Raw genomic sequence first — 13,174 nt, forward strand, 5'->3', positions numbered from 1 at the left:
AAATTATGAAATATTTACCAAATTCTGGTCTAAAGAAGACGCTGGTGCTCACCAGTGGATCTATTGCCTATGTAACAACGTCATTTCGGCATATTTCCTTCTGATAGCTTCTTTGTTTCTGTGTTTTCATTATACAACAGAGATTAAATGTTCTATTTACTTACATTTTAAAATATTTGTGTGTTTGTGAGGGGTCAAGTGTGTGCTGTGGTGTGTGCGTGCATGCGTGCATGCGTGTGTGTGTGTGTGTGTGTGTGTGTGTGTGTGTGTGTGTCATGGCCAGAGCACGACTCTCTCAAGTTGGTTCTCTTCTGTCACCCTGTAGGATTTAGAGTTCGGTCCCGGTCGTAAGGCCCGTGCACAAGCGTGCACCTGCTGAGCCGTTTGTTGATCTTATATGCTATGCTTCCACACTCAGTACTCCACTTGTGAAAGAAAGCCGATTGTGCACGCTGCTATCACGAGCATTTCCTGAAATGTAGTTTCATGCTATTCAGCTGTGTCTAAGACGTATAATTTAGCCATTCCTTAACTCGTAGGCAGTGAGGCAGTGTCTCACTCTTGAGCGGCATGTGTGATGGGATGGTGTACATCTTTTCTAGATAGGAGAAAAACGTTTTGGATTGTTTTTAAGCTCTGCTGGTCAAGCTTTGCCTCCCTTGTCTATGCTGTGGTTTAAATGGCTCATCAGTTTGCCCCTCCATGTACTCACGTTGGTCACTCCTTGGTCTGAGACTCTCATCACGATTTAATGCACGTTTACATAAACATAATAAAAACCAAAGCTGGAAAGTGCAGAGGAGCTAGCACCTTCTGAGTCTATAGTGCCGGTGTCCCGTCTAGTCAGCGAAGCCTTCGTGTTCTCTGTGAACTCACACTTAGTATCAGCCATGTTAACACTTCAGGTTTGGGGGGGGGGTCACAATCTCTAGTTCCTAAAAATGAAGGAATGCTGATAAGTGGTTTGACCCTGGAAACAGTTATTCACGCAAGCATCTTAGCATGTTTCACCCAAGGACACTGACTTTGTGAAGTACCTGGAGTTTTCATAAGCTCTAAAACCCAGCAAGGCATCTTGGAGTGCAGTGTGAATCATCCCCCAGGGCTGGCTTATTTCTGGCAGAAGCTAGGCATCGTTTACTTTTAAAAATTATCCCATTTATTCCTTTATTAGGTATTTGCATGCATGTATGTGTTTGTATGTGTGTGTGTGTGTGTGTGTGTGTGTGTGTGTGTGTATACATATGTGGGCATGTGTGGGCATGCTTAGAGGATACCTTTGGGAGTCAGCTCTTTCCTTCCATCATGTGGGTTCCAGGGACTAAACTCATGTCCTCAGGTTTGGTACCAACTGTCTTTAGCTTTTTAGCCATCTTGCTGGCCCTCAGATAGCTTTTAGATGAAATATAACCTTATTACTCTCTCTCTCTCTCTCTCTCTCTCTCTCCCTCCCTCTCTCTCTCTCTCTCTCTCTCTCTCTCTCTCTCTCTCTCTCTCTCTCTCACACACACACACACACACGCACACTATGAAACTTCCTAAATTGAAAATGAGCAATCTTATCATGTTTTATTTTGATAAACCATTTTACCTATAGTCAAGTTTGAACTGAGTGTTAATTCTTTCCTTTTAGAATAGAAAAAAGTAACATAAAATATTGTTGGATTATGACTACTAAAAATAAAAATGCTTTCATAGCATGGAACCAAAATTAAATACACTTTAAATGGTTCTAGGATTTGAAAAAAAATCAACTATGGTGTGGTACATTCTGAGGTTGGAACAGGATTACTTTGACATAAGGAGTTTGAGACCAGTCCAGGCAACATAGTGAGTCCCTCCATTACAATCAAAACAAAAACAAATCGAAATAAAATGTCAACATATTTTTCTTGGATTAGGTTATAAGAAAGAATAATTATATCTCCAATCGTCATTGAAAATATTCATTGATGAATGCAAACCAGAAAACAGCATACACTTACAGGACATTGAGCAGGCTATTAATGAATACTGCCATTTTGAAACTTGTATTATTCATGTTTTTCTCATTTTCTAGTGTGTTAACCTTCTTGGCAAGCTACTAAATTGAGATACTGAGAAGCAAACTTCTAGTAAAGATATTGCCTTAACACAATTGAGATGTCCTACAATGAGGTTTTAGGAGAAAACAAGCAGGGTCAAACGGACACTATAACCATTTAAAAGGAGACAAACGGTTGTGGACGCCTGGCTTTTGTTCTTTTCTACCTGCCTACCAAAATCGCAAGAAACCGGAGGTTACCGCTAGGGGGAGAAAATACTCAGCGGCTTTGCCAGCGTTAGTACCGAGGACGCTCCCTTCCTTCCTCTCGTTCATCCGGACTTCCGCCGGAAGCGGCCTCGGCAGTTGTTGTCCTCAGATACTTGGGCTCCCGGTGGGTTCGTCCCGCCTGGCGGGGTGAGGTTACCGCCGAGACGCTGCCGGCGACATGGACATCCTGAAGTCAGAGATTCTGCGGAAGCGGCAGCTGGTGGAGGACAGGAACCTGCTGGTGGTGAGGGTCCTGTGGCCGGGGAGTTTGGGTTGAGGATGGTGTCCTGCGCTTGGACAGATGGTGGATGGATTTCAACTCTACCTAGTCTGGGCCACTTGAGCGTTTGCTCTCATGACCAATACTAGCTACAGTAGAGTAATAAGACAACTTACTGCTTATTATGCATTCCTAATCATGTTGCCGAGAGTTAATAAGCTTTACCCCTAAGCGAGTTGGCATACGTCATACAGCTCAGTGTTTATTTGTTTCTCCTCGTGTGTGTGTGTGTGTAAAAATTTATGTGCGAAGGACCGCGTGGATCTATACACTGATTTTTGACAAATGCAAACACCTGCGTGACCTAGTCTCTACGAGAAGATAAAATAGCGCCGTCCGCTTTCCAATCAGTCCCTCCCTGGATTACCCGTTGAAGCACTACTGTTCGGAATCCTTTCCACCTCGGTTTTGTCTGCTCCAGAATTTCTCATAAATAGGATGTACATTTTTATATGGAGCTTCACTTGATCAGAATGTTTTGGGTATTACTCATTTTGCTGCTGTATTATTATTATTATTATTATTATTATTATTATTATTATTTTCTGAAACTGTTTTCTGTTGTCGGAGTAGCCCCAGTTACCCGTTCTCCTGGTGCTGAGTATTTGAGCTGTTTCTAAGATTTGGTTGAGCAGAGTCTGAGCCTTCTGGGAAGCTTTGTTTTTATATCTCGCCGGAGCTGCTAGGTTACAGAGTGCAGGTATGCCTGGTTGTAGAAAACGCCACTTTTAAAAACATAGCTCTACCATGTTCCACATCCTTGCGTAGGGCAGAGATTAGGCTTGTTTGTATTCCTGCCAGCAATTTATCTTGTCAGCCTTTTCAGTCGAGAGGTATCTGTGTGGTTCTAATTTGCATCTTCTTGATAATTTTTGTTAAACACTTTTTAAATGTGATTTTTAGATACTCACACAGATTTTTGTGAAGTGTTAAAACTGTTTACAAATTTAAATCCGATTAGTGTTTTGTTTTACTTTTCTTGACCCCTTTATATATAGCACCACTTTCTTTAATAAGTATATTTTTCCTTCAGCTGCTGCCTGATTAGTGTTGCTCGGTTCAGCCGTGTTGAAATCAGCAGCCGCTTTTGATGGAGCACAGGTGGTTTTCATTCCCGCTCTCCTTGGCCCTCTCTCCCTTTCTTTCGGTTCTTGCTTTGTAGCCTTGCTGTATCATCAAGGTTGGCCTTGAATTGCTGCCTCCCAGCTGCTGGGACAACAGTGTGGAGCTTTTAATGGTCATCATTTTCTGTGTCTCGTTGGGAACTTAAAGCCGTGTAACCAGTTGGAAAGCAGATGGGCAACTTCTTAAAAAGTTCAGTGGACGTTTGGCATGTGAGCCAGCCGCTCTGCTGGCATGAGACACTTGAGCAAAGTGTAAAGGTGCTGTCTTCTGATCGTTTCTAGTCTTTTATGAAATACTGGTCATCGTAAGACTAGTCGGAATCAGATTTTTGTTTGATGCAAAGAAGGAGCTACAAGTAACAGAATGCAGAATTGAAGATGGCTGAGGCTCTCGTGATGAGCCCTCACACGTTCCTGTGGAGGGCTCCTACTGACCAAGTCTCCGGAGCTGGCTCTGTATGCTATAATTTATCTTTGGTTAGGAGGAAAACAACAACAACAACAACAGAGTATCTCTATGTGCTTGTCTGTGCAAATTATATTTGATGTTAGGAAACTGACCAAAACCTTTTGAAAATGCTGGAGGTAATATTCTCTTTGCTGTGAGAACTCATGTTGCAGACAAAGAATGTTTTTTTCACATATCAGAACACAGGGCCATTTTGGAGGAGGGGCCGCCATGCAGGGACTCGGAGTGACTATCTTCAGGACCAAAAGCGTTAGGTCCTTGGAACACTGAAAAGTGTTTTCAGAAGGTTTCGAAGAGTTCTTGATGACTGAGGCATGAAGTTCTGCCAAGGATACATTAGTAACTTACTGGGTTTTTTTTTCCTTTGATAGGAAAATAAAAAATACTTCAAGCGGAGTGAACTTGCAAAAAAAGAAGAGGAAGCATATTTTGAAAGATGCGGCTACAAGGTAGAAGTTTGAGCTTTTATGCTAAGCCATACACTTCTGAGTTTAAAATTATTCAGCTTTTGTTAAATAACAAAATTATTGATCTCTGTTCAATTTATCAATGTTATACATTAGCCTATAAATGAGAAGCCTTCTGGAGAGGTATGAGTTTTTGGTTTTGATTTGGATTTTTTTTTAAAAAAAAAAACCAGATCTTGAATTCAGGAAAATACGTGCATGACTTTTGGCTTGTAATGGTTTGGCTTTCAGTGGACAGCATGAACTGGCTTGAGATCAAAGCTTGGTTTTTTGTTTTCATTTTTAATTTTAATTAAGTCCCAGTTCTGACCAGGCCTTATCTTCATCTCTACCACTCTCTCCCCTACTTCTCCCAATACAGCAATGTGTTTTGAAAGAGTTCAAAACACCTTATTCATTCAGCCTTGATTGTGTTAGCAGTGGAATCGCTCTGCTTCCTCCTGGGTACTTTAAGCAGCTGGCTTCACGTTAGTGTTGCTGATAGTCCTCGTGGGCCCAGTGCTGCTGCTTGAAGTAGAGCACATGTCCTCTGTATGCTTTCGTCTGTCTTAAACACAGGCAGCATGTGTGATACAGTGTAATCCATTGGCTAGAGGAAGAATTTTGAAACAGATGAGCTGTCTGAAAGGCTTCACTGTGTGCTTTAGATGCACAACTGAAATGGTCTCTCATGTTGCCTAGGTGACAGGGTTTGGGAGAGTTGCAAAGTTGTTTTAAAAGCAGACATAATCTGCTACTCAGCTCACAGCTAACAGGTTCTGTCAAAATATTCTGAATCGTACATTTGATAATACTTCAGTGCATGGAATGGAGAATGTTCTGGAAATTAATTTGTGTGGCCAGAGCATTTCTAGAGAAAGCATGAAGAATGTAAATGCTTTGTGTGTATGTGTTGTCTTTATTTTTTAACTTGGAAAAGGCAAGTATTGAAGGAGTATTTTTAAAGGTGGATGTTTGGAAGTTTGTAATTATACTTTCATGGTTTCCTTTCACGTTACCACCTTAATTTGCTTCTAGTTTAAGACACTTTATATAAATAGCCGTGGAGTACATGTGTAGAAAGAAGAGTCCTCATGTTTTGCTTGCCCAGCATCGTGCCCAGGCTTGGCCTGGAGTAAGGATCCTTATCATACACTTTGCTGAGTGGAGACCCTTTTAGTGACATGAGCAGGGTCTTAGTTTTTGTGTTCCTTAGGTGCAGGGCGGGGGGTGAGGCGAGGTGACTGACTCTGTGGAGATAGTGCTGACGTCTTGACTCTGACGACAGAATGTGTTAGATCTTTGCCCCAGAGCTGTCAGCTGCCATTATGTAACTAAAAACATCAGCTCTTCTCATTAAAAGAGGTACCTGCTTATGGGATTAAAAGGAACAGTAACTTTTTTTTTGCTCCTTGACAACCCTTTCTCCTTGGAGTGGTGACAGTATAGTATGTGTTGCTTTTATACCTCCATAGGCGCTAGCCGCTATTTTTAAGGCTTGGTGCTGGGTTTTCCTGTGTTAAGTATTCAAAGCATTAGTTTTCATCTCTGTTTCATTTTACCTTCAACCATAAGCTATAGGCCTCTGAATTGCATGAATTTTATTGTACAGATTTTCTTAATGGGGGTGGTAGTGTCTTGAAAGCCGATCTTTATGCTTCTTTGAATCTGTTCCTGCTTCTGAATTTTAAACTTACCTTGTGCTTGAGTGGGAAGCACACTTCAGGGTATTTGCAGCCTACACAGCGGGCCTTAGAAATTGCTGGACTCAGTTTTCTTAGTCTATGCCTGAGACCTCTGCTCAGATACGGAAAAAAATAGATGAAGAAGACATCACTTTCCCATGTAGGGTCATGTGAGCAAGAATGCCCATCCTTCCTGAGTGGGAGTCCAGTCTTCATCCCTTCCTCAAGGTTGGTAGCTGACTTTGTAGTTCAGCTGTGCACAGCCTGAGCATTTTCTATATCCAAGCAGTGGTTTATCCAAGATTGCAATAATATGTCTGAAGATGCAGAATAGGAAGAGATCTTAGCCTGATGCCTCCCAGGCTCTGTCAGGAAGCATTTCTTCAGTCTTTCTAAAGGTGAACAGCAGTTGTCACCCTGAAGACATTTTCCTCACAGAGGAGAGGTAAATTGATTGTTTTGAGAGAGAAGTGGGCTGTTTTTAGCATCTGTGGAGAAATGGAGTTCAGATTTGAGCACTGTTGAGTTTTTTATTTCAGAAACCATTGCGGTGATGCTGCCCCTTTATAGCAAGAATGCGCTCTGCCATGTGCATGCTTTCCACATGTCCTGCTCCTGAGGTGGATGTTTGATCAGCTCCTGACAGCATGCACAGTCACTCTGCAGCCTGTGCTCAGAGGAGCGGCCAGCTGTACCTTCAGCACAAACACTGTTCTTTATGTGGATGGCTAAGGTGATGGGTGGTGAATAGAAATATGTTGCTAAGTTTGAATTTCATTTCTTTGGGCTATAAATATAGATACAGCCAACAGAGGATGACCAGAAGCCACTAACGTCGTCAAATCCAGTGTTGGAACTTGAACTAGCAGAGGAAAAACTACCCATGACTCTGTCTAGGCAAGAGGTAAGGTTGTGTTTGAGTATTTTGCAACCAGAAAGAAAAATTTGCACTATACTTGCATTTGTCATGTTATTTCCAAAATAAGATAATTTGACTTAAAAATCATGTGCAGTCAGACAGTTTTTCCATGAACTTCTAAGTCTCTGCTTCTTTTGATGGAATTCTTACTTTAAAGCAAAGCAGTCACTAGAGAAATGGCTCAGGGGTTAAGAGCACTGGCTGCCCTTCCAGAGTTTGTATAGCTGGACTGAAATTTGCTGTGTGTCATAGTCTGCTTCATAGTCCTTGTCTTCCTGCCTCTTCCCAGGAGCTGAGCTTTTGCTACCATGCCCTTAAACTGCTCCTTTTCCATTGTCTTTAGATTGATTGAGCATTTCCTTATGAATGATGATATGACACCCCAGGAGACATTATTGCACATGTGATTATGATTATGATCTTGGAAAGTTCCTAGGAACATGTTTTGTAGCACAAACACTTAGTGTATATGTTTGTATACATACATGCACAATACAGAAATGCTTATGTACTTTTTAAAACTATTATCTTTTGTGTGTGTGAGTGTGAGTGTTTTGCCTGCATGTATGTACATGTGCTTGTGTGTGTGCCTGGTGCCTATGGGGGTCAGAGGGACCATCAGATCCCCTACAGATGGTTATGAGCCACCGCATGAATGTGGGAATTGAACAGGGTCCTCCGGAAGACCAGCCAGCACGTTTAACCTCTGAGTCATCTCTGCAGCCTTAACTTTGTATGTTTTTAAGATTTGTTTAAAGTACATATTATCAAATAGCTTTGTAGACATTTACATGGTATGTTAGTTTATAGTCTGATCTGAAATAGACTGCAGCCTGGTCTATTTGGACTATTTTACTTAACAAACTAACATATTCATGTGATACGAACAATTTATTTTTTATTTTTTAATTTAATTTTATTAATTCTTATTACATCTCAGTGGTTATCCCCTCCCTTGTATCCTCCTATTCCTCCCTCCCTCCCATTTTCCCCTTATTCCCCTCCCCTATGACTGTGACTGAGGGGGGGCCTCCTCCCCCTGTATATGCTCATAGGGTATCAAGTCTCTTCTTGGTAACCTGCTATTCTTCCTCTGAGTGCCACGAGGTCTCCCTCTCCACGGGACGTGGTCAAATATGAGGCACCAGAGTTCGTGTGAAAGTCAGACCCCACTTTCCACTCAACTGTGGAGAGTGTTCTGTCCATTGGCTAGATCTGGGTAGGGGTTTGAAGTTTACGGCCTGTATTGTCCTTGGCTGGAGCCATAGTTTGAGCGGGACCCCTGGGCCCAAATCTGCCTGTCATAATGTTCTTCTTGTAGGTTTCTAGGACCCTCTGGATCCTTCTACTTTGCTATTCTCCCATACTTTTCTCATCTAGAGTCCCAATAGGATGTGATATGAACAATTTAAACTGTATGTTTAAAAATGTATAAAATAAACATGGCTTCCATACATGTTGTGTTCTGTGCCCTCTACTTTCCTATTCCCAGTCAACTCTCGGGTCTCACATGGACATAATTATACAAGTGTGCTTTTTCTTTGTTTCACTCAAATGAAATTACAGACTTTTATGCTTTGTTCCAGCCACTAAAAATGCATTTGGGGAACTAGGGATATTGCGGGTGGTAGAGCTCACATGTGAAGGACCATAAGCTTTCAGCTGTTGGTTTCCTTTCACCATGTGGGCCCAGAGATGGACTCAGGTATTAGGTTTGGTGACAAACACCCTCTTCCACTGAGCCACTTCTCGCCCCCACGTTTATTTAATAAATTAGAGCAATAGCATTTTTATATATTTTTGAGGACAGATAGTTCATTGCCTTGCCGTTAGCCATAACTCCCATTATATAATCCCAGGTATGGTAGTTCCCTATTTAAATTCCATAATTTATAGTTACTTGGTTTGTTGAGAATAGTCTCCAGTTGGAAACTGTTTTAAAGTAAAAAGTCCAAGTTCTGTCTCTCTGTCTCTCTGTCTCTCTCTCTCTCTCTCTCTCTGGTTCTTTTAGTTTTTGATTGAGTCAGGGGTCTTTTATTCTTGTGATGCCTCATAGGTATGTCTGTGTTTGTAATGTGTCTGGTTGTGGGTAGGACTAAATGGAAAGACACGCCATCAGAAGACTGGCTCTCTTGCTTTTCTGTTTTTGTTTTTGGTACTTCTGAAAGATGAGTGCATAGGCAGGTTCCATTCCAGTTCTGTGAGTCATGTGCTCAGGGTGAGGGCCTTCAGGGAGTGCTCACTGACTCCTGAAGCTGCATGGGAAAGTTAGTAAGACATTGGAAGTTCTTAGTGCTAGTTATTTATTATTTAATTATTTATGTTTTTTAAAATTTGGATAAACCTTTATTTTCTTGGTTACCTATTTTGTTTCTCATTTTTAAATGAAATATGTACTCAAAGCATAGAAAATGCAAACTGCAGCTTAATGACTAATTACAGAACAAAAACCCATGTAGCTGTCAACACAAGTTAAGAACTGAGATAGTTCCCACACTCTGAAAGCCCTGTGTGTGAACTCTGAGGCACGGTTCGGGTTTGGCTATGGTGTTGTGGTGTCCACTCCTCACTCTGGTCCTGTGCTCCTTCCATCACAGTGCTTTTCTGCTGTGACCTATTGCACAGATTGATTCTCCCGTGTGAGACAGGTCTCCAGAGGACCTAAACTGTTAGTTGTTTAAAATGTCATCATCAAATCGCACGTCTATCCTGTGGAGTCCTGGAAGAGCAAACACAGTTTTCTCTCCCTCTTTTTTTAAAAATCAATATTTAAAAATGGTCATTAAAGTATGTATTAACACAGGCCTTTTAAAAAAGGGCTAACCAGTCATAATTAATGAGATGAGGGCCAAAAGTGTGTCCCTTGTGTTACGTTTGGACAAGTGTGTGTGCATCCATGTCTGTGTGTCTAGAACTAGATGGTTTATGTTAAGGGTTTGCTTTACACTATAGATTCATATGTCAAGCTACTTGATAGGAATTATTCAGAAAAAAGGTAATGAGATATTTGAGTAAAAATAGTGTTTTATGTAAAGTGTTTCCCCCTTCATTCACAAACACGTATGGTAACTGCGGTAGATGACTGAAAGTGACTTGAAGGGTTGTGGGGCTGTGAGGTAATGACCCAGTGGTGACTGTGCTGCCTGCAGAGCCTCGTGGACCCACGTGGAGGACAGAGAACTGGCTCCTGTAAGTTGTTCTCTGGCCTCCGCACGCATTTCACACCTCACTGCCCACCCACATGCATTCTTTTTTAAGTTTGAAGGATTTTATTTTTCACTTAGAAACATTTATTTGGGTAATTAAGTGATATTTATTAAACTTAGGTTTCCGTTTAACATAAGTATGCAAATTGTTTTGAGAGGTTTAGGGTTTTTTCCTCTTTGAAGTCTCCCAGGGGTTTCATTCTCTTCCTAGGTCATCAGAAGACTGAGGGAGAGAGGAGAACCAATTAGACTGTTTGGAGAAACTGACTACGATGCATTCCAGCGTCTAAGAAAAATAGAGATTCTTACACCAGAAGTTAACAAGGTAAGAAGTCAGGCCAGAGCTAAAAACCTAGGGTGGTGCCATGTAAGCTGGAGAAGCGTGGGATTTGACTGACTGCGTTGTTGTAGTGAGTATGGGAAACTGCTGAAGTAAGCCTTTTGTGCTTTTAAAGGAAGTATGTGTCTCGAGCCTAATATTCATCTGTTTTGACAAATGCATGTGAGCATATTAGCAGCACTTATATAAGGATAAAGAATATTTTCATCACCCATTGTCCTTGTCACTTCCCTCTTCCTGGGCAGCCACCTTTCTGATTGAAGACACTGAATTAAGTCCTACTTGCTGTTTGGGTATTTAGCACTTTTGTATTTCATATGGTAGACACAGCGTCTGTTCCTTCTGCTCAGCATGATGGTTTTTAGAGCACCACCCATGCTGTTGTGGATAGCTTTCTTGTTATTGCTCAGTTATATTTAGTTATATGAGTGTACCACAGTTTGTTTCTCGTTTTGGAGAGAATGAAGCTATCATAAACACTCATATGCCCTTACTCTCCTAAGTCAGCACGTCTTCTCAGCGAAATATCTATAAGCAGCATTACTAAATGATAGGAGTAAACACGTGCTTTGTAAGAAGCGCTGGGCATTTCTAAAGATCAGCCTGTGGGATTGTTAGACTTTTGAATTTCAACTATTCTCTTCATGTGTAAAATCTCATGATTTTATTCATGTCCCCAATGATGGAAGATGAATGAGCATCTTTCCTACTCACCTTTCTTTGTACAGTGTCTGTATTGTTTCATCACTGTGACAAAGTATATCACAAAAGCAACTAACGGTTTAGTTTGGTGACACTTTGACGGGATACAGTCCATTTGAGCAGGGAAGGCACGAGGCCGTTGGTCACGTTGCACACACAGGCACAGAGAGGTTGTGCTGGTGTTCAGCTCCTTCTCCTCTTTTTTTTTTTTTTAAGATTTATTTATTTATTTTTTTACATGAGTGCTCTATCTGCATGTACACCTGCATGCCAGAAGAGGGCATTAGATCCCAGTATAGATGCTTGTGAGCCACCATCCCCCTCCTTCTCCTCTTTGTTCCATCTGGGACCACAAGCCGTGGGACAGAGTCCCCTCACTTAGTGCCGGTGTCCAGCCTCAGTTAACCCTGTCTCAATAGTTACAGCTATACCCAGTGGCTTGTCTCCATAAATCCCATGAGCAGGATTAGCCATCACAGGCTTGTCAGAGTCCTGTTCACCTTATTTGGATTGCTTGTCTTTTTCAGTGACTTGGAAGTCCCTTATATGTGCTGGAGGTAAGCCCTTTCTCAGGATCCCATAATAGACCTCTGCTGCGCACTTAGTGTATTTCACTAATGGCAGAGTTGTGAGCATCTTTATCCCACCTTGTGGTCAGGGCTGTTCTGTTTTTGCATTTGTGGCCTAGGCCTTCCATGTAAAGGTTCTGAGGAAAGAGCGCAGGACTAAAGGGTCTAGCTTCTATTCTGAATTGGAATGATTGCTTGTATGACCAATGGCAAGTCTTTTAATCTACTCTGGTCCTTGCTTGTAGAGTTGACTCTGTGGGACCTCCTGCTCACTGGGGTGTTTTAAGAGTTAAATGGGGCAACCCTTGGGAACCTGGTCCTACACATTACATAGAGCAAATAGACAGTGTTTGCTAAATTAAACATGTTTGAGTTGAAGATTTCTCTCCAGTGTTGGTGAGAGGATCAACACATGGAAGGAACTTCAGATTTTGCAAGAGTTTGGGATCCGTTGTAGCACATAGTAAATGTTAAAAGAACAAAACAAAACAAAACACAACACAACAACTGCTTCTTGTAGTGGGTGGAATTATTCTGTTTTGCAGGTGAGGCAGCCAAGGCATAAAGGTAAGTTGCCGAAGAACGCACGTGCAGCGCAGGTCTGAGCTGGGTCACCTTTGCGCTCCACCATTACACAAGGCGTCTCCAGGTGCTACTTTAGCAGAAACAAAGTTTCAGAACCTGGCTTAAAGAGACACCAGGTTTATTCTGTTGGCATACAGGAGTTCAGAGCATTAGACATGCATGTGACCTGGGAAAAATGGGCTGGTGACCTCTAATGAGACCTGGTCACTTCCACTAAACTTCGCTATTAGAAGAATATGGCACTGATGAGGATTTTTAGATTTGTAACTAGCTCATGTCTGTTTTCTTCTCTTTAGCATTAGACTAGACGGTGTGGATACATTCATGTATACTTATAAGAATTAACTTTTGAATGATGCTAGTGTTAGTATCCTGACTTGATTGTTTCAGTTCCCAGCTTATACAAGCCCTTAACATGAAATGTACTTTTTTGGGGAGGGCTTGGGAAAGGAAGGTCAAGACAAGTTCATGTAGTCCAGGCTGGTCTTCCTGCCTCTACCTCCCAAGGACTGGGGCTGCAGGCGTGTACTTCCATGACATCTTACAGGGTACTGGG

The 13,174-nt window shown here is 41.8% G+C and overlaps 1 protein-coding gene across 2 annotated transcripts in view; it reads left to right on the forward strand.

The window, feature by feature from the left end:
• The first annotated feature begins 2,353 nt into the window (after nt 1-2,353).
• PRPF18 (pre-mRNA processing factor 18) overlaps nt 2,354-13,174 on the forward strand; it is a 29,176-nt gene continuing 18,355 nt past the window's right edge. Inside the window, exons 1-5 of one of the 2 annotated variants that reach the window (XM_084781797.1) lie at nt 2,354-2,537; nt 4,538-4,615; nt 4,730-4,756; nt 7,097-7,201; nt 10,634-10,747. In XM_084781797.1, the coding sequence (XP_084637923.1) occupies nt 2,472-2,537; nt 4,538-4,615; nt 4,730-4,756; nt 7,097-7,201; nt 10,634-10,747 (390 nt within the window). In that variant the 5' untranslated portion in view covers nt 2,354-2,471. The remainder of the gene's footprint in view (nt 2,538-4,537; nt 4,616-4,729; nt 4,757-7,096; nt 7,202-10,633; nt 10,748-13,174) is intronic. The other variant, XM_084781798.1, reaches the window with a different exon arrangement.

Source organism: Acomys minous (assembly GCF_964271855.1).
Source record: "Acomys minous genome assembly, chromosome: 5".
Lineage (NCBI taxonomy): Eukaryota > Metazoa > Chordata > Mammalia > Rodentia > Muridae > Acomys > Acomys minous.